Source organism: Schistocerca nitens, chromosome 2 (assembly GCF_023898315.1).
Source record: "Schistocerca nitens isolate TAMUIC-IGC-003100 chromosome 2, iqSchNite1.1, whole genome shotgun sequence".
NCBI lineage: Eukaryota > Metazoa > Arthropoda > Insecta > Orthoptera > Acrididae > Schistocerca > Schistocerca nitens.
Window position 1 is genome coordinate 250994494 of NC_064615.1, and position 27360 is coordinate 251021853.

At 42.7% G+C, this 27360-nt stretch overlaps 1 protein-coding gene across 3 annotated transcripts in view; it reads left to right on the top strand.

The window, feature by feature from the left end:
• LOC126235975 (probable multidrug resistance-associated protein lethal(2)03659) overlaps positions 1-26556 on the top strand; it is a 301252-nt gene extending 274696 nt beyond the window's left edge. For all 3 annotated transcript variants that reach the window (XM_049944950.1, XM_049944951.1, XM_049944952.1), the window contains 6 exons: positions 239-366; positions 1626-1871; positions 4150-4322; positions 5586-5715; positions 22519-22629; positions 26044-26556. In XM_049944950.1, the coding sequence (XP_049800907.1) occupies positions 239-366; positions 1626-1871; positions 4150-4322; positions 5586-5715; positions 22519-22629; positions 26044-26079 (824 nt within the window). In that variant the 3' untranslated portion in view covers positions 26080-26556. The remainder of the gene's footprint in view (positions 1-238; positions 367-1625; positions 1872-4149; positions 4323-5585; positions 5716-22518; positions 22630-26043) is intronic.
• Positions 26557-27360: the final 804 nt, after the last annotated feature.

The following is a 27360-nucleotide window of genomic DNA, read 5'->3' on the forward strand; positions in this document are numbered from 1 at the left end:
ATGGGGGAGGATACATCCTATTGTACTTATTAGGATCTTCCTGTTCCATTCACATATAGAGCTTGGGAAGAATGATTATTTGAATGCCTCTGAGTGCGCAGTAATTACCCTAATCTTATCCTTATGATCCCTATGTGAGTAATGCATCGGGGGTTGTATTACATGTGAAGGAAAACTTAAGTTGAGTAAACAAATTTATGTCTTAATAGTAGCAAATACCTTCTCTTCCATGTTACAGGTAAAAAACCACCACCCAACTGGCCATCAGCAGGACAGATAAAATTTAAACATGTGTTCCTGAAGTATAATGAAAATGAACCACCTGTGCTGAAAAATTTAAATTTTACTGTAATGCCACGAGAAAAGGTTAGTAATATAACATACTCGGATCATGCTATTATGTTCTGTTGGATGAATATGTCTGCATTAGAAGAGCATAAGCAAGGGCAGGTACCTCAGTTAAACCTTCAAGGAAAAATGTAATAATTAAGATTTATAAACAGAAAATGAATTCAGGTAACTGAACCTTGCTCCTCATAAATATTCACATAGTAGAGATGCTAACCTTTTGTTACCTGCAGCGGGTTAAAGTAAAGCAAACAGGAGAAAAATAAATTGTAAGGCAGTTACAAATTTCTATTATTTATGAGAAATTTCTTATTAGATAAGTTACCTTCATACTTCATGCCTACATGCCTTAACATTGAATTTAGCATGTGTAGGAAAATTGTCTCATTGCCTTCACAGGATCTGTGGAAAGAAAGCCAGGGGTAAGCAGCTGTGTATCTGTTTCCTAACAAATCAGATTTCTGAGAAAACTGAAGATGAAAATATCTTTTATTTTTCTGTGGACTTCATCAGAAATATAAATGATGGTTCATTCTTAGGAGATGTATATTCAATTTTAAATCCTTAATTTGTGAGAAGTACCGTACTAAGTTTCAGCTGCCATCACTATGGAATTTTTGAAAAGGAATCCATCATGCTCTTCAGATGGTGGCAGCATTTAGTGCCCAGTGGGATGAATGGATGTCAAATTGTTATTTTAATGGGAAAATAGATATTGCGCACTGAGACAGAAAAATTAAAAAATGAAGCAAACAGGAACTTCACACTTTCCTGAAACTGCAGAATAGTTTGCATGTTTATATATAAAATTAGAATGAGGAGAAGTAATAGGTAATGAATTAAGAGGCAAGCAGGAAAAAGGTTGGGGTCTGCAAAAGGCCACATTTTTTGAGGCAACAAAGAAGAAACTAATAACATCACAAAAGAATGCACGTATTGCAAGTATTAGGTTGTAGTTAGGCCATACCACAGAAAGAAGAAAGAAATGGACTTCATTGCAGTTGCCTGATAAGGAAAGCTGCTGTTGGTTCACTCTTAGTTTTGCAGATGATGTATGTTGTTAATTGTGTTTCTAGGCCACATACAGTTTCTGATGAGGACACACTTGTGTTATTATAAAGCAACTGAGAAATAATATTCTACTCGAGTACTTTCATCTAACTTTTTGTGGAAAAGTGCCTTAGCTCTGGATGGCTATTTCACTGTTTAAAGTGGATATGCAAAGTTTCATTCCCATTTACATCATGTATGTTGTTCTCACAAATTTTTGTTTTCAGGTTGGCATAGTTGGTCGAACAGGAGCAGGCAAATCATCTCTCATGGCTGCACTCTTTAGACTAGCAAACATTGAAGGAGAAATTTTAATAGATAACATAGACACAAGCACTATAGGCCTGCACGATTTCCGTCCTAAGATATCGATAATTCCTCAAGAGCCAGTGCTCTTTTCTGGATCTCTTCGTAAGAACCTGGATCCATTTGATGAGTTCCCAGATTCTGAATTGTGGCTTGCACTGGAAGCAGTAAGTATTCATGTGATTTGATGGATGAAGTTCATTTAAGATCAGAGTTACAATGTTTTGATAACGAGGAAATGTGTGTGGAGAAAAAAAAAACTTTGTATTTCTAAGAGATTAGTAAGTTAATCTACAAAAGCATAACTTGAGAGTGGTATGTGTCTGGATAGCTGATTGTGAAACAAAAAAAGTGAGAGTGTATGAGGTTCACCTGAAAGTCACCAAAATTTATGTTGCATGGGAAATAATGTCAGTGTGCTTATGCTCGAATAGTGTGAAAGACACGCTGATTTCTTCTTGTTGAAATATAAGCGAATGTGAAATCCATTCTGTAATATGATTTTCAGTGTTGGAAAAACTTCAATCTATGGAACTTACTGGCAAATAATGTGCTGTATATGAATGGAATATGATGAGTTGAAGGTGTTGTACATGAATGGTTTCAGATGAAAAGTGGAAGGAAGAATATTAAAGATGCTAGAAGTGGTATGAGTCTGTTGTCAGCAATTAACTGGTTAGGTGATTGGTTAGTTTCATGTTCCATGGATTATTTGTATGTTTAGTTGTATTGTTGTATAACTAGTAATTTCTCATTTTAATTTCACCATTGTAAGTAAGTACAGGTACATTCTGACTATTTACGAGTGATACATTTTATTTATTTTTTTATACAAATGTTAATCAGTAATTCCTGTCCGAAAGTCTTCTATGGAATAAAAGCAGTTGTTAGGAGAAACTTCTTCAGTTTGTTTTCAAATTTAACTTTGCTGTTCTTTAGACACATTATTGGGTAGGTGATCAAAAATTTTGGCAACATTGGGTACCCTTTTTTTTTTTTTTTTTTTTTTTTTTTTTTTTTTTTTTTTTTTTTTTTTTTTTTTTTTTGTAAATACAGTGTTTATATGGCGTAATTAATGTATTTTTTCTTCTGGCATTGGGTTTATTGTTGTAGATTTTGAACTGCGGTAGGTTATTTACAGCAAGCTTCGTAAGGGAATACATACGCTGTGAAGCAGTAGTCAGAGTGCCTAACCCTTTAAACAGATGTCTACAAGATGATCACGAGTGAACACAACACATTATTTTTACAGCACATTTTTGAGCATTGAAAACTTTCTTTGTTTTTAAGTAAATGGTTATTGTGGTCTTCACATTTTTAATTGATAATTTATAATAGATCACTTGTCAAATCTCCAAACTATGTTGTCTAAATTCATTATGGATTTCTCTCCCCAAGATTTGCAGCGATTCAAAGTGCAAAAGTGAGTGTGATAAGTTGTTTTTAACATTTCTAAAATGTGCTTCTCCAATTCATAATCTCAATAATAGGGACGCTAAATTCTTTGATGTTTCCATCCTAGTTATTTCCATATTGTGTATTACATTACTATTGGTGCAGTTACTTACACATACTATTTAGCATTCCAGAACCCCACAGCTGATTTCTCCCTGATTAGAAGAATCTCCTCTGTGTGCATAGATTGAATAAATTAATTACTAAGTACAACTTCTTGCATTCTTTTGGTTCGATAATATCATCTACTGGTTGGACGTACCATCAGTTCACTAAAATCTGTTTATTTAAAGGGATTTTGTAACTTGCATGTTCTAATGCCTTAGATAGGCCACTTAAAGTACCACTGGTGCTATCTTTTTATTTGGTACTTGTAAAATTTCGTGAGTTAACGTGTAAATCACATTAACAGTTGAGCAATTCTCCTGAAACCAAACTGTTCCTCAAAGCAAAGATTTAGGATTTGATGCCCTGATGATGGTCATAAGACTTTTCGTCACTTGACACTTACCGCTTCACTTAATGCTTCTGGCACCACTGGCAGTAATTTCTTAATGTGAAAAATACCAAGTTGCATCATGGTTTGGAGTCCATGTTAAACTGTGGGTTGCCCAATAACTGGCTGGATAAGTCATTTCAAAGGTAGAAAGAAGGCAATGTTGTTCCTTCTCCAATAGGACCATGCCTAGCATTCCAGAACCCCACAGCTGATTTCTCCCTGATTAGAAGAATCTCCTCTGTGTGCAATGTGGTGTTAGACAAATCCCTGAGGTTGACGACATAATCTCTGTAGTCCCTATCTTGACTAATCAAGCATTGTAGTGCTCTGCTTGTATTAACTTACAATGTGTAAATTCTTTGGTTAGAATTATGTGATTTGCTTCACACACAATTTCGCACTTCACTTTACAAGGGTACATTATCTAACATAATCAGAGTTAATAGTTCTTTTTCTTTTTTGCCCCATATTATATTTTTCATTTTTTTCAGGTAGAGCTGAAAGATGTAGTGAACGAAACACCAGCAGGCCTTAATTATCTAATAACTGAGGCTGGATCAAATTTCAGTGTTGGACAGAGGCAGCTGATATGCTTAGCCAGAGCAGTTATTCGCAAAAATAAAATACTTGTTCTTGATGAAGCTACAGCTAATGTGGATCCTGTGTAAGTTATTTTTAAAGTTACAAAGATTATAATGGATTGTGTTCTTTATTATGTAATTAACACTGTGTAATCTGTGGTAATTAAACTTTATTATTTATACAGATTTACAATGAATGCAAAATTGTATTTCATAAGTCTGTAAAGAATGCAGCTTTTGTTTTTTGTTTAATACAAAAAACAGTAAGTTCTTGATATAGTATAGCCATTGTTGCCTGTGTTCCAAATTTTTAACTTCTTCAGGAATTGTGACCTTTATAGAAAAGTGCTTGCCTATTAATTTGTTGTTTTGTGATGCATGTAACTGCTTAAGTGAAGGTTACTTTCTAACGAGAACTTTCGCTGGCTATAGTCTTTAGTGGTGTTTCAGTTTGCAGCCTTGTAAGTCTTAGGAATAAGAGACAACTAACTGCAAACTAATTCAGTTTAAGGTGTTTAAAAATATTCCTTCTAATATTTTAATGTTACATGGTCAAGAACTGTCCACCAACACCATTGGCACTAACATCTTGGCAAAAATGTTATGTTTTGTACTATAAAATTCGTTATATTGCTTATGGGGTTCGTAGTAAACTGTGTTACACTAGCATCTCCCACCCAGTTTTACTGTGGTGTCATACACCTGTGTTGTATGCATCAGGCATTGCTTCATTTTGCAGTCTACTATACACATTTTGTTTGGTATATAAATTAATATTTTTTACAGTCAAATGTTGTGACACTTGATTTCTCCTGGTGTTCAAATAACTTGCGGGAATGCAGCCATTGGGAATGCACTCGGATGATGTCTTCGACAACCACCAATATTTCAACTGTCATATTCAGGGCACAAAAGCAATGAAGCAGCTTTGTGAAAGGAAATTTAAAATCTCGGTATGTAAAGCATATGCAGAAAATAACATGCAAAAAAAAGGGCCACTACACAGCCAAAGAGGACAAGTATCAGAAGTTACTGATAGTGAACACAAATAATCAGCAGGCGAAGTAGCACTAACTCTGTCCCTCTGTTTGACCAGGGAGGGAGCAGGATTCCATGCAGAATTTAAGCAGAAACATCCATCTCTGTTTACAAGGTCACTTGATAATTTAACCTCATATGCTACTGATTCACAGGTTAATTTTTGGTTCACAAAGATTGATTCATGGAGAATAAAGGAACACTTATTCACTTGAATTCAATATGTTTGTGCATGACTAAGGTGTGACGCAGGCCCAAGAAGAAGAAAAACTCCCTCCCTCAATTCTAAAAATTGCTTTCTGTTGCAGGACTGATGCACTTATCCAGCAGACAGTTCGTCAGAGGTTTAGTGATTGCACTGTTCTTACAATCGCTCATAGACTACATACCATTATGGATAGTGATAAGGTCCTAGTTATGGATGGTGGCAATCTCAAGGTAAGCATGCATTTACTTGCATACTGTTAAATGAATTTTCTGCTGTAACAAAAAATTTTGAGGAGTCAATGCAACAGATTCATCTTCTATGCAATGAATAATAAGTAACTCAGGGACGTGGGCAATAAAGACAGGTTGCTTCTGGAAAAAGCAGCCTGTTGCTTTCGGTACCAAGGCTTCCTCCATTAGGAGAAATGTAAAATATGGGTGATGTACAAAGACGTTTGTACTAATTGTATGGTTAATGGGAGACAAGGACATGAAAGTGTTTCATAGTCTTTAGCTTGAATCTTGAAATATGCTGGTACTGAGATGAGATGCTTGTGAGTGCTGGTGGAATGCGTATAATGTAGTTGATAAATAAATTTTGGAGACTGCTTTGCTAGAGTGGTTCCTTTTATTAACAAGACATTGTCAGAGCCTTTAAAAAATATTAGCTTTGGTTTTAGGGATCATACTAAACTGACTTACCATGATCTCACAATGTATTGCACACTTTTAACTGTCCTTGAAGTCCATAATTACCTCTGATTGATATTGATATTGTCATGTTACCACACTCTAGTCTAGACCCAAAAGCAGGGTCATCAGTGAAGTACAGCACTTAGCACTGAAAGCATATTCATTACGAACTCCAATGTACAGGGAACAGAATACAACTGTGCTCCTGATTGGAGAGTACTACTGTTTATAAAATCAAAAATTTTAAAATATACAGACATGATACATTTAGAGAACCTTTCAGAAATTATAAATACTGAATAACAAATGTACACAAGTGGTTGGGTTTGAACTGGTGACCAGGAGCATACCAGCCAGTGATGCTGATGGCTATGCCACATTGCAAACTCCACAGTTCATGATATTGCTTCCTCTCCTGGTGGAAAAGCCACCTGCTATTTCAGAACTTCTCATTGAAACCGACTGCAGCAGCTGCATATAGATCTTGCCTGTAGTCCTCTTTATGGCAGCAGTGGTGGACACTTGTGTTTTGGTCATATTGTCACATCCTCTTCAGTATGATAAGTATCAAGAGTAGCCTCTTAAGTCACAGCTTCACGTTTGTCAAGTGTCTACTCAGTTTCCTCGAAGCCTGCTTCATTGATCCGTGCCTCAGAATTCTAGTAGGGCTTCATTTTTAGGACATAGATTACTTAACTGGGCTTTTGTCATCTTGGTGAAATATCATATGCCTCTACTTGTTATTACTGCCTACACTATGCTTGTCCGTCCTCTTTTAGAATACCGCTGCACGGTGTGGGATCCTTACCAGATAGGACTGATCGTATACATCGAAAAAGTTCAAAGAAAGGCAGCGTGTTTTGTATTATCGCGAAATATGGGAGAGTGTGTCACGGAAATGATACAGGATTTGGGCTGGAAATCTTTAAAAGAAAAGCATTTTTCGTTGCGATTGAATCTTCTCACAAAATTCCAATTACCAACTTTATTCTCCGAATGCAAAAATATTTTGTTGACACCCACCTACATACAGAGGAATGATCACCACAATAAAATATGGGAAATCAGAGCTCGTACGGAAAGATACAGGTGTTCATTCTTCCCGCGTGCTCTACAAGATTGGAATAATGGAGAATTGTGAAGGTGGTTCGATGAACCCTCTGCCAGGCACTTAAATGTGATTTGCAGAGTATCCATGTAGATGTAACCAGAAACGCTTCAAGTAGACAAACGGTCTTCTCCTTCACCAACTCGACGATCCTGTTAGACGGTGTCGTCACATGCTACCTTAGCCCGGCCAGCCTCTGTATTGCCGGTGCACATCACCAGCGCCCGCATCTCGTGGTCGTGCGGTAGCGTTCTCGCTTCCCACGCCCGGGTTCCCGGGTTCGATTCCCGGCGGGGTCAGGGATTTTCTCTGCCTCGTGATGGCTGGGTGTTGTGTGCTGTCCTTAGGTTAGTTAGGTTTAAGTAGTTCTAAGTTCTAGGGGACTGATGACCTAAGATGTTAAGTCCCATAGTGCTCAGAGCCATTTGAACCACATCACCAACCGTTTTCAGTGTTGTACTCCATGGACCGATCACACAAGCAAGCCAATGCTTCTGTGGACCCCATGGAGCAGGATCCTCCTGCTCCTGTGCCCTGTAGTAGCGACTCTACACCATCTGTCACTCGGTGACTGCTGACTTGACAGACCTCCATCTCTTCCTCCTCATGACTGTCCTCCAATGGAAAGTTCGCAGCCTTTGGTCCCACAAAGACGATTTACGGCTGCTTTAGCATTGGAGCATCCCCTTCAGGAAACAAAATTGCGCCCTCACGACTGCTTTGAGCTTTCACAATACTTACCAACTCGTTTTGACCTTCCCCCTGAGGTCGGCATTCCATCTCATGGGGGTGTTGTGCTGCTCATAAGGGATGAGCCTTTTCCTTCCCTGCCTGACTTTCTCCTTCTGTACCATTTATGTCCCTCTGTCCTTCATTGTCACCAGGGCAGACTTCCTTCAGCTTATTGGGCAGCTACCTCCCCCATTTTTTGCTACTATGTGACTTAAATGCGCATCATCCCCTCTGGGGTTCTCCCAGGACCTGTAAGAGTTGCCCTCTTTGCTGACCTTCTTAACAAACTTAATCTCTTCTGCCTTAACACTGGAGCCCCACTTTCCTTTCAGACTCCTCACACATCTGTTCCCATTTGGACCTGTCCTTTTGTGCTGCCCAGCTTGCCCATTGTCTTGAGTGGTCCGTTCTCTCTGGTACCTACTCAAGTGACCATTTCTTGTGTGCTATCTGTTTGTTGACTCCTATCCCACCTGGGTGCAGGTGCAAATGGCAGCTTAGTAAGGCTGACTGGCAGCTTTACTCCTCCCTGGCGACCTTCGAAGAAAAAGTTTTTCCCTGGTTGTGATGACCTGGTGGACTACGTCACCAATGTTATTCTTGCTACTGCAGAATGTTCCATTCCTCGCACTTCCTCATTATCACATCGTGTTCTAGTCCCTTGGTGGATTGAGGCATTCCGCGATGCGATTCGCACATGGAGATGTGCTCTCTCTGTATTTTTAACCACCATCCTATGATGGCATACTGCATTCATTATAAACAGTTGGGTGCAAAGTGTTGTCGCGTCCTTTGGGATAGCAAAAGAGCTAGCTGGCTTTCATTCACTAGTTCTTTTACCAATTCCACCTTCCTCTGTCATGTGGGGCAACCTCCGATAGCTCTCTGGGACCAAGATCCATTCCCCAATTTCCAGCCTGACAGTAGCAGACGATGTTATTGTGGACCTCCAACACCTTGGGTCACCGTTTCGTGGAAGTTTCAAGCACTTTGCATTATCACCCTGCCTTCCGGCATTGGAAACGAGTGGAGGCGGCTCGGGCAATACCCTTGTCTTCTCTGAATCGTGAGTGCTATAATGCCACCTTCACTATGAGGTGGCTCGATGATGCTCTCAATTCATCCCAATCCTCTGCCCCAGGGCCGGACGCCATCCACATACAGATTTGCAGAACATTCTCTTGTGGGCAATCATTTCCTGCTTAACATACACAACTGCATCTGGGCAGAGTGCACATTTCCCGGACGCTGGTTTGAAGCCATCATTGTACCCGTACCTAAGTCCGGCAAGGACAAAAACCTTCCATCTAGCTACCGCCCCATCTCTTTCAGCTGCGTATGCAAGGTGATGGAACGTATGATTCATCCCTGGCTGGTGTGGTGGCTCGAGTCTCAACATTTACTAACGAATGCACTGTTTGGATTTAAAGCATGGTGTTCTGCAGTTGACCATCTCGTTACTTTGTGCACCCATGTCGTGAATGGTTTTCTGTGGAAATCCCAGACTGTGACAGTGTTGTTAGATTTGGAGGAGGCCTATAACACCTGCTGGACAACTGGTACTCTTTGCACATGGTGCTTCCATGGGCGTCTGCCCTTTTTCCTTCGGGCATTTTTACAAGACAGAGTTTTCAAGGTGTGTGTGGATTCTGCCTTGTCGGACACCTTTATCCAGGAAAAGTGTGCCTCAGGGTTCTGTCCTGAGCGCATCCTCTTTGCTATCACCATTAACCCTGTAATGGCCTGTCTCCTGCTGGGCATCTCCGGCTCTCTTTTTGTAGATGATTTTGCCATCTATTGCAGCTCTCTGTGGACATGTCTCACTGAGCGGTGTCTTCAATGCTGTCTTGATCACCTCTACTCCTAGAGAATCAACACTGGCTTTCGCTTTTCCCCCGACAAAACAGTCTTTATTAACTTCTGGCAAACTATGAAATTTCTGGGGCTCTTGCTCGATAGGAAACTCCTTGTCCTCTCGTGTGTCTTACCTGGCAGCCTGCTGTATGTGGTCCCTCAATCTCCTACGTGTCCTCAATGGTACTTCCTGGACTGCTGATTGAACCACCACCACTCTCCTCCATTTGTACCGGTCCCTCGCCCGTTTGAAACTCAACTACGGGTGCTTTGTTTATGCATCTGCACATCCATCCCTCTTACGCTGTCTCAACACTATCCACCATCATGGCACCTGTTCGGCCACAGTGCCTTTTACACCAGCCTGGTTGAGTGTCTGTATGCTGAAGCTGCTGAACTCCCACTGTCCTACCTCCATGATTTTCTCTTCAGCAGGTATGCACACCGTTTTTCTGCCCTGATGGCCACCCCTCCTGTGCCGCCTCCTTTGATCATCAGTATGGGGTTTGTCCCTCTTCTCTGTCACCTCCTGGAGTCCTCTTTCACCACTTACTACAGTGGCTTAACTTCACACTACCTGCAACTTACCCGGTGGGTGTGAATCCTTTACCACCTTGGCTTCGTGAACTTTCCATTTCCATGTTAACCTTGGCCTTAATTTGCTCCTAAGGACACAACTCCAGCCTCAGTCTATCACCTCTAGTTTCACGACCTTCACATGGAACTTCGCAATAGTACCTTTGTCTACACTGATTGCTCTCAGACTGACCATGGGGTCGGGTGAACACTCATCAGTATTTACAGCCGAGCTCTTCACCTTGTATCAGGCCACAGAATACTTCAGACAACACAACCTTTCCAATTGTGTCCTCTGCTCAGACTCACTCAGTGCTCTCCAAAGTCTATATGCGCTGTACACTGCTCATCCCTTAGTGTAGTGGGTCCAGAAAAACTGTCATTTGCTCAGTCTTCGTGGAGCCAGTGTCATGTATCTGTGGGTCCCTGGTCATATTGGTCTGCCAGGAAACAACGTTGCTGACGCAGCTGCCAAAGCTGCCGTCCTCGTACCTCAGCCCACAAGTACGTATATTCCCTCCGATGAACTCCGCATTGACATCTGTGTGGAGGTGGTGTCCCTTTGCCATTGCCAATGGTCCTCCCTTCGCGGGAATAAGCTTCAGCTTATTAAGCCTCCCCCAGCACCTTGGACAACCTCCTCTTGGCCCTCCCGCCATGAGGAGATTATTTTAACTCTGCTGCGTATTGGGCACTGCCTTTTTAGCCAATGTCATTTGCTCAGTGGCGCCACCCCGCCACTTTGTTGTTGTTGTTGTTGTTGTTGTTGTTGTTGTTGTGGTCTTCAGTCCTGAGATGGTTTGATGCAGCTCTCCATGCTACTCTATCCTGTGCAAGCTTCTTCATCTCCCAGTACCTACTGCAACCTACATCCTTCTGAATCTGCTTAGTGTATTGATCTCTTGGTCTCCCCCTACGATTTTTACCCTCCATGCTGCACCCAATACTAAACTGGTGATCCCTTGATGCCTCAGAACATGTCCTACCAACCGATCCCGTCTTCTGGTCAAGTTGTGCCACAAACTCCGCTTCTCCCCAATCCTATTCAGTACCTCCTCATTAGTTATGTGATCTACCCATCTAATCTTCAGCATTCTTCTGTAGCACCACATTTCGAAAGCTTCTATTCTCTTCTTGTCCAAACTATTTACCGTCCATGTTTCACTTCCATACATGGCTACACTCTATACAAATACTTTCAGAAATGACTTCCTGACACTTAAATCTATACTCGATGTTAACAATTTTCTCTTCTTCAGAAACGCTTTCCTTGCCATTGCCAGTCTACATTTTATATCCTCTCTACTTCGACCATCATCAGTTATTTTGCTCCCTAAATAGCAAAACTCCTTTACTACTTTAAGTGTCTCATTTCCTAATCTAATCCCCTCAGCATCACCCGATTTAATTCGACTACATTCCATTTTCCTTGTTTTGCTTTTGTTGATGTTCATCTTATATCCTCCCTTCAAGACACCATCCATTCCGTTCAACTGCTCTTCAAAGTCCTTTGCTGTCTCTGACAGAATTACAATGTCATCGGCGAACCTCAAAGTTTTTATTTCTTCTCCATGGATTTTAATACCTACTCCGAATTTTTCTTTTGTTTCTTTTACTGCTTGCTCAATATACAGATTAAACAACATCGGGGAGAGGCTACAACCCTGTCTCACTCCCCTCCCAACCGGTGCTTCCCTTTCATGTCCCTCGACTCTTATAACTGCCATCTGGTTTCTGTACAAATTGTAAATAGCCTTTTGCTCCCTGTATTTTACCCCTGCCACCTTTAGAATTTGAAAGAGAGTATTCCAATCAACATTGTCAAAAGCTTTCTCTAAGTCTACAAATGCTAGAAACGTAGGTTTGCCTTTCCTTAATCTTTCTTCTAAGATAAGTCGTAAGGTCAGTATTGCCTCACATGTTCCAGTATTTCTACGGAATCCAAACTGATCCTCCCCAAGGTCGGCTTCTACTAGTTTTTCCATTTGTCTGTAAAGAATTAGTGTTAGTATTTTGCAGCTGTAGCTTATTGAACTGATTGTTCGGTAATTCTCACATCTGTCAACACCTGCTTTCTTTGGGATTGGAATTATTGTATTCTTCTTGAAGTCTGAGGGTATTTCGCCTGTTTCATACATCTTGCTCACCAGATGGTAGAGTTTTGTCAGGCTTGGCTCTCCCAAGGCCGTCAGTAGTTCCAATGGAATGTTGTCTACTCCGGGGGCCTTGTTTCGACTCAGGTCTTTCAGTGCTCTGTCAAACTCTTCACGCAGTATCGTATCTCCCATTTCATCTTCATCTACATCCTCTTCCATTTCCATAATGTTGTCCTCAAGTACATCGCCCTTGTATAGACCCTCTATATACTCCTTCCACCTTCCTGCCATCCCTTCTTTGCTTAGAACTGGGTTGCCATCTGAGCTCTTGATATTCATACAAGTGGTTCTCTTCTCTCCAAAGGTCTCTTTAATTTTCCTGTAGGCAGTATCTATCTTACCCCTAGTGAGACAAGCCTGTACATCCTTACATTTGTCCTCTAGCCATCCCTGCTTATCCATTTTGCACTTCCTGTCGATCTCATTTTTGAGACGTTTGTATTCCTTTTTGCCTGCTTCATTTACTGCATTTTTATATTTTCTCCTTTCATCAATTAAATTCAATATTTCTTCTGTTACCCAAGGATTTCTATTAGCCCTCGTCTTTTTACCTGCTTGTTCCTCTGCTGCCTTCACTACTTCATCCCTCAGAGCTACCCATTCTTCTTCTGCTGTATTTCTTTCCCCCATTCCTGTCAATTGTTCCCTGAAACTCTGTACAACCTCTGGTTCTTTCAGTTTATCCAGGTCCCATCTCCTTAAATTCCCACCTTTTTGCAGTTTCTTCAGTTTTAATCTACAGGTCATAACCAATAGATTGTGGTCAGAGTCCACATCTGCCCCTGGAAATGTCTTACAATTTAAAACCTGGTTCCTAAATCTCTGTCTTACCATTATATAATCTATCTGATACCTTTTAGTATCTCCAGGGTTCTTCCATGTATACAACCTTCTATCATGATTCTGAAACCAAGTGTTAGCTATGATTAAGTTGTGCTCTGTGCAAAATTCTACCAGGCGGCTTCCTCTTTCATTTCTTAGCCCCAATCCATATTCACCTACTACGTTTCCTTCTCTCACTTTTCCTACACTCGAATTCCAGTCACCCGTGACTATTAAATTTTCGTCTCCCTTCACTATCTGAATAATTTCTTTTATTTCATCATACATTTCTTCAATTTCTTCGTCATCTGCAGAGCTAGTTGGCATATAAACTTGTACTACTGTAGTAGGTGTGGGCTTCGTATCTATCTTGGCCACAATAATGCATTAACTAAGCTGTTTGTAGTAGCTTACCCGCGTTCCTATTTTCCTATTCATTATTAAACCTACTCCTGCATTACCCCTATTTGACTTTGTGTTTATAACCCTGTGGTCCCCCCCAGGGGATCCACAACTCTTTTGTGGATACGTGCGTAGCAAGCACGGGACCCCGAGCTGATGTGGCCTTCCTTCCTTTCCGGGCTGCATACCTTCCCTTTCCGCATCCTTCCCCATCCCCCATCTTCGCCCCCCCCCCCCCCACCCCCCTCACCTCTGGCTCTTTCCTTCCCTTTCTCCCCCTCTGGGGGTATGGTTTGTGCCTACGTCCGGAGACGGAAGCTTGTAAATGTACCACATTCTTCGCCTTCCTTGCTTGCAAGTCTTCATCCTTCCTTTGTCCTTCTCTTTTCCTTACCTCTTCTCTCTATCCTTTTCTCCGCTGCGGCGTTTGAGACCTCTCTTCTTTCCTTTCCCTTTCTCTTTCTTCCTCCCTGTGCGTGACTGAAGGCCGACCCACGCACTTCCATGCGTAGCCGGTGACGGGGTAACGCGTAATTCCCCGCCCCGAGTAGACAGGTAGGACACGTACGTACCCCCTGGTAACGGCCAGGCCCAGGGAGGGGTGATTACCCGAGCTGATACCTTCCGAAAGTGCTGATTGGTCCCTCCGTCCGTTTGTCGGGAGGTGTGACCTGAGGTGAGAACAATCACCTAAGGCGGGAGTGCCCTCAGAGAGGGCCCCCACAAGGGAGGAGCGCGCCATCGGAGACGCCGGTAATCATGGGGGATTCTTCCGCAATGGTTTCCTCACCTTCCACTATGTCTGCTCACAAACGTAAGTTCACTGAGTCTCAGCAACAGTCAGTTCTTCCATCGTTGCCACAGTTCCTTGTTGTTTCTCGGTCTGACGAAGGTCACGACTTCTCCACCGTCAACCCTTTCATTATTCAGAAGGGTGTCGACGCAATTGCAGGACCTGTAAAGTCTTGTTCCAGATTACGGAATGGCACCCTGTTGTTAGAAACAGTCAGTGCCTTCCAGGCACAAAAATTGCTGCGTACCTCACTACTACACACTTTCCCTGTCCGGGTGGAACCGCACCGTACCTTAAATTCCTCGCGTGGAGTCGTTTATACACGCTCCCTTGATGGTCTGTCTGACGAAGAAATTCAGCACTACCTGTCTGACCAGGGCGTAACGGCTGTTCATAGAGTTATGAAAAAGGTTGACACGAACATCATTCCAACCCGCACTGTCTTCTTGACATTTCACAAAGTTCAACTCCCATCGAAAATCAAAGCAGGCTATGAGATAATTTCCGTTCGCCCTTATGTCCCAAACCCTACGCGTTGCTATCGGTGTCAGCGGTTCAATCACACCAGCCAGTCCTGTTCCAATCCGGCCAAATGTGTTATGTGTGGCAAGGATGCCCATGAGGGTGCTTGTCCACCTCCATCCCCTCGCTGCATCAACTGTATGGGTGACCACGCTGCTTCCTCTCGAGATTGTCCCGTTTTTAAGGACGAAAAGCTCATCCAGGAAATTAGAGTAAAGGAAAAGGTGTCAACCTTTGCTGCTCGAAAATTATTCGCCAGTCGGCAGCCCACCGTGCCTCAGAAAGGAAAATACAGCACTGTCCTTGCTTCTCCTCGGCCAACAAAGGAGGCGGCCACGCAGACTTGCGACCTCTCCTTTAGTGCCACGGTCGTCAGATCGGCCAGCGCAAAGATCGCCCGTTCAACCTCACCACTTTCGCTTGCCCACTCTCTGGCTCACCCTTCGTCGGGCTCTGCTAAATCTCGAGCCCAAAAGTCCGACACCAAGACTTCAAAAAAAGAGCATACTCGTGAAGAGTTTTTACGTACGGCAACTTCCCAACCATCGGTTCCTCCTTCCTCTAAACATCATACTTCCAAGAAGGCTACAAAGAAACGCAGTTCCTCTCCTTCTCCGCCAAGGCGTGTCCCATCTACAGCACCACCTGGCGGAAATCACCCTAGGCCGTCTTCCGTGTCACCGAGGCGCACTGCTGGCGGCCGATCAACCGGCCGGTCGCTGGTGGCAGGAGCTGCTCCTGACCAACCTATGGATCAGGATCTTCTGCCTTCGGCTGAATGCCATTCCATGCTGTCGGTCGCAAGCTCAGAGCAGTCGTTGAGTTGACAGCGACCTTGGTCACATTCCTCCATTTTTTGTTCACCCTATGTCCATTATCCACTGGAATATCCGCGGTATTCGAGCCAATCGGGATGAATTGTCGATCCTCTTACGATCCTACTTGCCGCTCATCTTCTGTCTTCAGGAAACAAAGCTGCGTTCCCATGACCGCTTTGTTCTCCCTCATTTTCAGTCCGTCCGATATGATCTCCCCTCTGTTGCAGGCACTCCAGCACGTGGAGGACTCATGATTCTTCTCCATGAAACTCTCCATTATCACCCAATCCATTTAAACACTTCCTTCCAAGCTGTCGCCGTCCGTCTTTCCCTTTCCGGATACACGTTCTCTCTTTGTACTGTATACATTCCATCGTCCACACCAATGGCACGAGCTGATCTCCTTCATCTTCTTGGTCAGCTTCCACCCCCATATTTGCTGGTTGGGGACTTAAATGCCCACCACCCGCTTTGGGGATCTCCACATCCTTGTCCACGTGGCTCACTATTGCTAGACGTCTTCCACCAAGCAGATCTAGTTTGCCTCAACACTGGGGTCCCTACGTTTTTGTCTGCCTCCACGACAAATTTATCTCATTTGGACCTTGCAGTCAGTACTGTTCCGCTAGCTCGGCGCTTCGAATGGTTCGCCCTTGATGATACACACTCGAGTGACCACTTTCCTTGTGTCCTTAGACTGCAGCCTCAACTGCCCTACATGCGCCCGCGACGCTGGAAGTTTTCCCAAGCCGATTGGACACTTTTTTCGTCTCTAGTGACATTCGATGACTGTCACTTTCCCAGCGTCGACGATGAGGTCGCACATATTACCGACGTTATTCTTACAGCTGCGGAACATTCAATACCACGCACCTCCGAATTGCCCCGGCGCCCCCCAGTTCCTTGGTGGAACGAGGCATGCCGTGATGCACTACGTGAGCGGCGACGTGCTCTCCGCGTTTTCCGCCACCATCCTACTTTGGCCAACTGTATCCACTATAAGCAGCTCCGAGCGCGATGCCGTCGTGTCATCCACGATAGCAAGAAGGCAAGCTGGAAATTCTTTATTAGCTCATTTAACACCTTCACTCCCTCCTCGGAAGTTTGGAGTCGGCTTCGACGGTTATCTGGCGCGCCTAGTTTCTTCCCGGTCTCTGGGCTCACTGTCGCGCATGACACATTAGTGGACCCCGTCGCCATTTCTAACTCGTTGGGTCAGCACTTTGCTGAGATTTCGAGCTCTTCAAATTACCCGCCAGCGTTTCTCCCGAAGAAACGTGCAGCGGAAGTGCGACCTCTTGCTTTCTCCTCTCAAAATCGCGAAAGCTACAATACTGTTTTCTCCTTGCGGGAACTCCAACATGCACTCTCTTCTTCTCGCTCCTCTGCCCCAGGACCGGATGGTATCCACGTCCAAATGTTGCTGCATTTATCAACCCATAGTCTGCGTTACCTCCTTCGCCTTTATAATCGAATTTGGACCGACAGTACTTTTCCCAGACGATGGCGGGAAGCTATCGTCGTTCCTGTTCCGAAACCTGGAAAGGACAAACATCTCCCCTCTAGCTATCGCCCCATTTCTCTCACGAGTAGTGTCTGTAAGGTTTTGGAGCGTAAGGTGAATTACCGTTTAGCGTGGTGGCTGGAATCCCGCAGTCTTTTAACACCTGCCCAATGCGGATTCCGAAAGCATCGTTCTGCAGTTGACCATCTTGTTGCTCTCTCCACTTATATCATGAACAATTTTCTCCGGAAACGCCGAACAGTAGCAATATTTATTGATCTGGAGAGAGCATACGATACCTGTTGGAGGACAGGCATCCTCCGCACACTGTTCTCTTAGGGCTTTCGAGGTCGGCTGCCCCTTTTTCTTCGCGAATTTATGGCAGAGCGCACATTTAGGGTGCGGGTGAACACTACTCTCTCCCGTACCTTCTCCCAAGAAAACGGGGTACCCCAGGGCTCCGTGCTGAGTGTTGTACTGTTTGCCATTGCCATCAATCCAATTATGGATTGTCTCCCTCCTGATGTCTCGGGCTCCCTCTTTGTGGACGATTTTGCGATCTACTACAGCTCTCAACGGACCAGCCTTCTTGAACGTCGTCTTCAAGGATGTCTCGATCGCCTCCACTCTTGGAGCATCGAAACCAGCTTCCGTTTTTCTCCCAGTAAGACCGTTTGTGTTAATTTTTGGCGACGTAAGGAGTTTCTTCCGCCCTCCTTACATCTAGGTCCTGTCAACCTTCCGTTTTCCAACGTCGCTAAATTCTTGGGTCTTATGTTTGACAGAAAACTGTGCTGGTCCTCTCACGTTTCCTATCTTTCGGCTCACTGTCAGAGATCCCTTAACACCCTCCGTGTCCTGAATGGTACCTCCTCGGGAGCGGACCGAGTGGTCCTTCTCCGCCTCTATCGCGCCTTAGTGCGCTTGAAATTGGACTATGGAAGCATAGTCTACTCCTCTGCTCGGCCGTCTATTCTTCGGCGTCTCGACTCTATCCACCACCGTGGATTACGTTTAGTGTCTGGAGCTTTTTACACCAGCCCTGTGGAAAGCCTTTATGCTGAGACTGCTGAACCTCCGCTGTCCAATCGGTGAGCAGTCCTTCTGAGTCGTTATGCTAGCCATCTGTCTTCCATGCCTGCTAATCCAGCCCATGACCTTTTTTTCGACGCCTCCTTTGATGTAGGGTATGCAGGTCGCCCCTCCTCCCTACTACCACCGGGAGTCCGCTTCCGTCAACTGCTCCATTCGCTTTCCTTCCGCTTTCCTAAAACCTTCTTGACAACTTGGGGGTACAGCACCACCTTGGCTCCGTCCCCGGATCTGCCTGCTCCGTGACCTTTGTCGATTTCCCAAAGATGGTACCCCTTCACTTGTTTATCGTCGGGCATTTGCTGCTCTATGTGCACAAATGACGGACGCCACATTTATTTACACCGATGGCTCGAAAACATCGTTAGGTGTAGGGAGTGCCTATATTGTTGGTGACACCCCAAATCACTTTCAGCTTCCCGACCAGTGTTCGGTTTATACTGCGGAGCTTTACGCTGTTCTCCAGGCTGTCCACTACATCCGCCGCTATCAGCGGATACAGTACGTAGTCTGCTCCGATTCTCTCAGCTCTCTCCTTAGTCTCAAAGCTCTTTACCCTGTGCACCCTCTGGTCCACTGGATTCAGGACTGTCTGCGCTTGCTCCACCTGGGGGGCGTCTCGGTGTCGTTCCTCTGGCTCCCGGGACACGTTGGTATCTGTGGAAATGAGGCGGCCGATATTGCAGCCAAGGCTGCAGTCTCACTTCCTCGGCCAGCTATTCAATCGCTTCCCTTCGCCGATCTACGGAGCGTTCTATGTCAACATGTTGTCCATTTATGGCACACGCATTGGTCGACACTTACCCATAATAAATTGTGGGACATGAAAGCTCTTCCTTGTGCTTGGACCTCTTCCTCCTGACCGCGTCGTCGGGAGGAGGTAATTTTAACTAGACTCCGGATAGGGCACTGCCTTTTTAGCCATCGACATCTTTTAAGCGGCGATCCTCCCCCACTCTGTCCCCACTGCTCTCAGCTGTGGACGGTAAGACACCTTTTAATTGAGTGCCCCTATTTTAATCCGTTACGCTCCCGTCTACAGCTATCGCCTGATATATCGTCGATTTTAGCAGATGACACGCGCTCCGCCGACCACGTTCTCTGGTTTATTAGTGCCAGTGAAATGACGTCAGTCATTTGAAGCTTTTTTTGGGGACAACCAACCCCTTTCTGTAGTGGATTTTTAAGCCTTCCTTCCGCTTTTAGTTTCTCCAATTTTATGACTTTCGTTCTCATTGCTGCTGGTTTTAAATTTCGGTTTTTTACCGCTTCCTAAGTCACGGACCGGGCGCTAATGACCATAGAAGTTTTGCGCCCCCCCCCCCCCCCCCAAAAAAAAAAAAAAAACCACCCCCTGTGGTCACTGTGGTCACCTGACCAGAAGTCTTGTTCCTCCTGCCACCGAACTTCACTAATTCCCACTATATCTAACTTTAACCTATCCATTTCCCTTTTCAAATTTTCTAACCTACCTGTCCGATTAAGGGATCTGACATTCCACGCTCCGATCCGTAGAACGCCAGTTTTCTTTCTCCTGAAAACGACATCCTCTTGAGTAGTCCCCACCCGGAGATCCGAATGGGGGACTATTTTACCTCCGGAATATTTTACCCAAGAGGACGCCATCATTTAATCATACAGTAAAGCTGCATGCCCTCGGGAAAAATTACGGCCGTAGTTTCCCCTTGCTTTCAGCCGTTCACAGTACCAGCACAGCAAGGCCGTTTTGGTTATTGTTACAAGGCCAGATCAGTCGATCATCCAGACTGTTGCCCTTGCAACTACTGAAAAGGCTGCTGCCCCTCTTCAGGAACCACACATTTGTCTGGCCTCTCAACAGATACCCCTCCGTTGTGGTTGTACCTACGGTACGGCTATCTGTATCGCTGAGGCACGCAAGCCTCCCCACCAACGGCAAGGTCCATGGTTCATGGGGGGAAGACTTTGTCCTTATAACAAATTTTAACTGTCTGCCACTTCCTGCTGGAATGCCCTTTTTTTTATTTAACCATTTGTGTTCCAGCTTGGGTTTGCTGTCTCATTTATCAGCTGTTTTAGTGAATGACACGCAGGCTGTCGACCACGTTTTACTTTTTATCTGCCGAAGCAGTGTGGCCAAGACCATTTAATTTTTAGTTTTGGACCTCCATTTCTGCATGGTGTTTCTTAGCCCTTTTTCCATTTGCCTGTTTTTAGCTGTCTTCTAGTCTGTCCATTGGGACTGATGTGTAGTCGTTCAACTCCTCTGTGTGTTCATGTTCTATAGTTTAGACTTGGGCTCGTATGACCCCAGTTGTTTTTTGTGCCCTAAAGCGATACGATAAGATACGTTCAAAGGTGGCTTCAGTGTTAGATAGTCCAAATGGGATAACTCTTCTAGTCAGCCTCACCAATCTCTATTTGCCAGAATCTTGTCCGCATATCAATAGTTAAGAAATACTTCGCCCTTTCCAAGTAGTCTAAAGTGCCATCAATATGCAGCTTCGATAGACATAATTTTCCATGATTATGTTCAGTCATCATTAGTCAATGCATAATTGCCATTTGCCGTCTTTCTTCCGCCAAGGACTGCAGGAGAGGGCCAAAGACTCCATAGGCTCATTGTCATTATCTTGAATGTTACCTGTTGTTCTGTCAGTGAGACCATGTAAGACTTGGACTTAATTGATGCATGATCTCCAGTGTTACAGTGTTTTACCAGTCCAACTTGGTCTGTCTTCCGTCAGCTCAGGATATGAAAGCATCTGAACTTTTGCGTAGAACAAATAAACTCATTGATGTTCTTCCATAGTCAGGCTAGATCCTATTTGCAGTTTGAGAGATTTGTCTCCTGTGTGACCTATAGTGGTAGCTGGAGCACGACTCTTGGTCAATAACACTAAGTGGGCGTTTGTTGGCTGGTTCATCTGCCCATATACACACAATGTGTGGCTGTGTATGACAATTTTTTTCTTTTTTTGAGTCATTTGTCTTCTAACTGGTGTGATGTGGTCTGCCACGAATTCCTCTCCTTTGCCACCTCCTCATCTCACAGCAGCACTTGCCACCTACGTTCTCAGTTATTTGCTGGATGTATTCCAACTTGTCTCTTACTCTACAGGTTTTGCCCTCTACAATACCCTCTAGTACCATGGAAGTCATACCTTCATATCTTAACAGATGTCCTATCATCATTTCCCTTCTCCTTGTCAGTATTTTCCACACTTTCCTTGCCTCCCCGATTTCATGATCTGAGATCAGTTGGTACATTAATCTCTCCATAGCCAGTTTTGTTAAGAAACCTAACTGTAAAACAATTTTATTTGCTTCGAAAAATGTCTCAATGCATTAACATACAACCTCAGTCACTGCGGTGAATAAAATGGTTTTCCAGTTTCAGCCAAAGCAGTTTCCCTTTTTGCAGGGACTAAGGTACGTTATGTGGCAATGGCAGTCACAATAGAGTAACATCCAGGACGGCTACACTAGAGGATTTGCGGTTCACATAATTAAGTGGGTTGAAAATACTAAAAATTCTGCTAATGTTAGAAGTTCCATTAAGTTTTAGATGGATTATCACCTTGTTGAACGGAAGATTGAGAATGTGACAGGTTGTGTAGTGGGCATAGAAGATGGCAAAAATTGTTCCTGTTTTCACTTGAAGGTATTCACTCCATGCATACTGATGAAGATAGTGTGTTCATATATCAAAAGAAACCTTGGGATGAAAGCTGGAAGATTTAAAACAGTAGTATTTATTTGTTTATTCTACTTCAGCACATTAGTAATATAATTTAAAAATAAAATTTTGTTTGAACTTAGCCTGCAGCAATAATGTTAATAATCAAATTTCTGTAATTGTTTTTGTGTTTTGTTGGTCGTGAAAGATTGTTACTGTGTAAGCTGTTAATAAGATACGTATTCACAGTTTTACTGTTGCCTTAAATACTTACATCCACTACTTTTCTATTGTAAATTTTCAGGAATTTGACCATCCACACATACTACTCAGTGACAACAACAGTATATTTTGCAGTATGGTTGAACAGACTGGAAAGGCAGCAGCAGAAGAACTGAGAGCAATAGCAGAAGAAGTAAGTTGGCAGATACATAAATGATACGTAATTTGTCCTGTTATGCACAACAATATATATGGTACCCATCAAGCAGAATGTAAAGTCTTCATAAATGTAGGTGCAAGTCTGAGAACTACCAGCAACTAAGAGGTTGTTGCGTGGCATTCTTTGATATCAGTTAAAGTTGTTAAGAAAGAAAAGGTTTCGTTTAGTGTTGAGTTTAAACCACATAGTGATGTATCTCAAACAGTCTATATAGTTTATTTAATTGTTTGTGGTGAACAGGTTAGGTGAACAATCTGATATTCGGTGTAGCTTTGAAGTTTCAAGAAAAACGAATATCAGCAGGAAAGGTGATAACTGACAAACTATAAACTGAGCTTCAATAGAAGCAGTTGTGATCGTTAAGAAAGTGCACAACAACTGAAAGTGATGCGAACCTTCAATAAAATTTGAACTAGACATGCCTTTTTAGCCACTGGGCAAGGGAGAATTGAGGATAGGTGATAAAAACCTGCAGCCTGTTTCACTGTAGAACAGAAGTAAGGGCAGTAAGGTAATCATCAAACAAGTCTGTAAAATAACTAGTGACCCATCTGGCTTCACATGCGTTGTACTAACTGGACAACTTACCTGGCTATCAGTAATAAATGAAATACATAAACCCTCCTCATAAATTGGTCTGTATGTCAGTGGAAACTGTATCGGAGTCCCTACAGTAGTTTCTGAGATCAGACTTCACATACAGACAAAAAATACAGGGAGTGTCAAAAAGAATTATCAGATTAAAAAAAATCGTGACCATTAATATTTTTGTGATGTGTGTGAACAATGTACTGTTCAAAAGAGCAAACTACATAGTTTTACATGGTTCCTGCTAGGTAGCAAAAGTATGCGCCCACTTCACTTCTAGTAAAAATGGTGTTGGGACAACAGAAACTGTTGTGTTTCTTGATGCAATAATTTACCAACAGCCATATGTATTGTAGAAATTTATTTTATGAACTTCTTATGTTGGCTGTTGGTAAAGTGTTGCATCAAGAAATACATGCCAGGCATTGTCCTACCGTCCATAATGGATCAGCAAAGAAAGTGTTGTGTGTTCAAAGTTTCGTGCAGTGGCAATCAGTAATAACGTTCAAACTACATATGGTGTGGATTCTCCTACAGCACAGAGCATTAGATAATGGCATGAACAATTCAAAGAAACGGGTTGTTTGTGTAAAGGCAAATCGCCAGGTCATCCCACTGTGTGCGACACAGATGTTGAATGCACCCGCCATAGTTTCACCAGGAGTTCACAGAAACCCATTCGAAGTGCTGTTAAACAGCTTAACATGCAACTGATGTCAACCTGATGTGTGTTGCTTCAATGTTTACACATGAAACTGTACAGAATTCTGCTGCCAGCTCTCCTTGAAGGTGACAAACAACAATGTGTGGAGTTCCGGAATTTCATTCTTGGCAATATGGAGGCTGACAGTTTTCTTCCACGCTTAGTGTTCAGGGCGAGGCAACATTACATTTTAATGGAAAGGTGAACAGTTGTAAAGTGAGAATACGGGGTACAGAACAACCACATGAAGTTGTACAACATGAGGGACTCTCCAAACTATAATGTTTTTTTTTTGTGCAGTTTCACGAGGAAAGGTGTATGGTCCATTTTACTTTGCCGAGAACAGTGTTACAGGAAGCACATATCTCGATATGCGTGAGAACTTTATTTTTCCACAGTTGAAGACGGATTCAAACTACTTCATTTATCAACAGGATGCCACACTGGCATGTGGAAGTACAGAAACTTTTGAATCTAAGGATTATTGAATGATAGACTGGTCACACTGAACCAAATGATTCAGCCTTAAATTACTGTCCTCAAACGTCACTGGACATGACTCTGTGTGATCATTTCTTGTGAGGGTTCATAAGACTCTGTTTATGTGCCTCCATTACCAGCAACAATGAATGAACTGAGACATCGCATAACAGCAGCTGTGGAAGCTGTAACTCAAGACATGCTCACTGCAGTGTGAGAACGATTTGAATACTCCATTGACATATGCCGTGCATCTCAAGGGGGCATATTGAACACCTATGAAATGGCATGAAAAACAAATTTTTGAGTTTCCCTTCGATCAAAACACACAAAAAAATTGACATTTATTAGTTTCAGAAATGGACATGCCAAATTGAATGACACTTTGTTGATACACCCTGCACGTGGATTTTAATTTACAACGTACAAAAGTTATGTACTAGAGGATGGCCTTACAACCTGAAATATAGGTCACACAGTAATAATAAAGTTTGTGAAACAAGGCTAAAAAGTGTTTGTTTAGTTAATACAATGGAGAATGTTTCACAAAGATCCCCACAGTTCAGTCAGTTAAAATATATACAAGTTTCGAAATTTCATTTTGTCTGTAAGTCTGACAAATCTACAGGAACCAACAGAACAACATTAACTCAGGGATAGATTGATTGGTTAATTAATTATTTACTCATTTATGTTATTCGTAGATCTTGACAAGGAGAACCTTCAGGGATTTCGAACAGGCGTCGGCGTTGGCGCCTTCACTCCTAAGAGTGGTTTGAGGCAGCTCTCCCTGTTGGTCATCCTGTGCAAGCTTCGTAACCTCTGAATAACTACTGTAACTTATACCCATTTGAACCTGCTTACCATATTCATCAATCAGCCTCCATTTACTATTGTTACCCCTGCCCCCAATCAATTGATCACTTTTTTAGTAGAGTTGTGCCATAAATTTGCCTCATTTCCATGCAAGGCCATATTCTAGACAACTGTGTTCAGAATAGACTTCCTAATATTTATATTTGATGGTAACAAATTTCTCTTTTTGAGAAATACTTCTTTTGCCATTGTCACTCTGAAATTATGCCATCCATACTTCAGCCATCATCAAATGTTTTGTTGGCCAGGTAGCAAAACTCGTCTACTGATTTTCAGTGGCTGATGTCATGATCTAATTTGATCAGAATCGCCTGATTTAGTTAGACAACATTTCTTTAACCTTGTCTTATTTTTGTTCATATTCATCTTTAACCTCCTGTCTGTTTCAAAAGGCATGTCTGTTAAGCTGCTCTTCAAAGTCCTTCGCTGTCTCTGACAGCCAAGCATACATGAATAAGACATCTAAAGTGTAGAAATTTAATTTGTACGCTACATGAAAAGCGAAATATAAATATAGTGCTTAGTACAATTTGTTCTTACTCCAAAAGGTTGTTTCATTTGTTACAGTAAAGGCCTGCTTGTTGATCTTCATGATAAATTGTTTGTAAAACCAGAATGACTGAAAATGCTAAGTATTCTGATCACACTCCTGTTGGGCTAAAATGTTGCTGCAATTTGTTTAAATTATGTACCTTTCTTATGTTTACTGTGTGATTAATTAATATTTGTCTTTCGTTCAGTCTTACAGAAGTAGAACACACAAAAAGTCATCTTGAGGATAAAAAAAGACAAGAAGTCAGAGGAAAAATACAGATGACGGTGATGATTTCAAAGTGCTAAATCGTGCCACTGTAATGTTTCCAGCTGCAGTGCATGGCAGGGCAGGACAGAGAAGGCAACAGTCAAAGAAATCAGCACAAGAAAAGGCAGTGAACCATCATTCACTTTCTCATTTCGTGTATCATCTCATACTATTTATTTTATTCCATATATTCTTTTAATGCATTGTCATGTTTTATATGTAGTCAGTTGAATGTTTGTATTTGTGTGAAATAAGTCGTGCATGAAGACGAAGCAGATGAAAATGTTATATCTAAAGCTATATTTTAATTGCAAGACACCATTTACAGAGTGACGACTTGGTGCTAAATGCTGTAAAGGAAAAAATGTATACTTCCTGAGACATCCAGAGAACCTTTTTTTAACTAAATGATTACTTTGTGAAAATAATAAAACATAAAATGTGAAACTTACATTCATCTACCTTATTTCTGTCGCCTCTCCCCCCTCCTTTTCCCGTTGTAAAATCACTTAAATTTGCTCACCGTATTGGAACATGATAGGACATTAAGTCTAGGAAGCCCTGTGCTGCATTATTCAAGCTCTTCCTCCTGACAATTTTTGAGGCTCCCTTTGCAGATCCTCCATCTATTTTAGAATGAACAAAACTTTTCAAGTGGATCAGCATACCACTTAAATTCTTGTTAACATAATCTAATTAAAAATATGTATAAGAGTGTGGCTTCAGTTACCTGAGACTAGTCGTGTGCCAGATGTTCTGCCATATTCCTCTTTCCATTACAGGAGCTGGGTATTGGTTGTTACCCTTTGATCTAAGATTTGTTGTATTTCTGTCACTACCCCTTTGCATAACCAATCAGAAGCTTCCGGTTGTCTCACTGTAATTCCTACTGGGTACATTTCGAGGATCACTAGGAAAGCAAAGCACTGGTTGGCGTACTGCCAAAGGCCCTTGTTTAATCTGATGAGCACACACACTTGTGTGCACACTGAAGGATTTGCCTGTTCCTCATGCACCAAAATCTGTACCCAGACATTTGTTTTTTAGCCTATTATTGTTGTGAAAATGGCATCATTATAGGTTCTCACTGCATGCAGTGGTAGCATGTAGTTCTATGTTGATGTGCAGACAATGTTAGACGTTTTGTTAAAATAACCTGAATATACTGTGTTAAGTTATGCTTTATTGTACAAGGTTGTGCTTTTCATCTTGGTCTCAAAGGTATTGCATGACTGACTGGTGATACATATGCTTT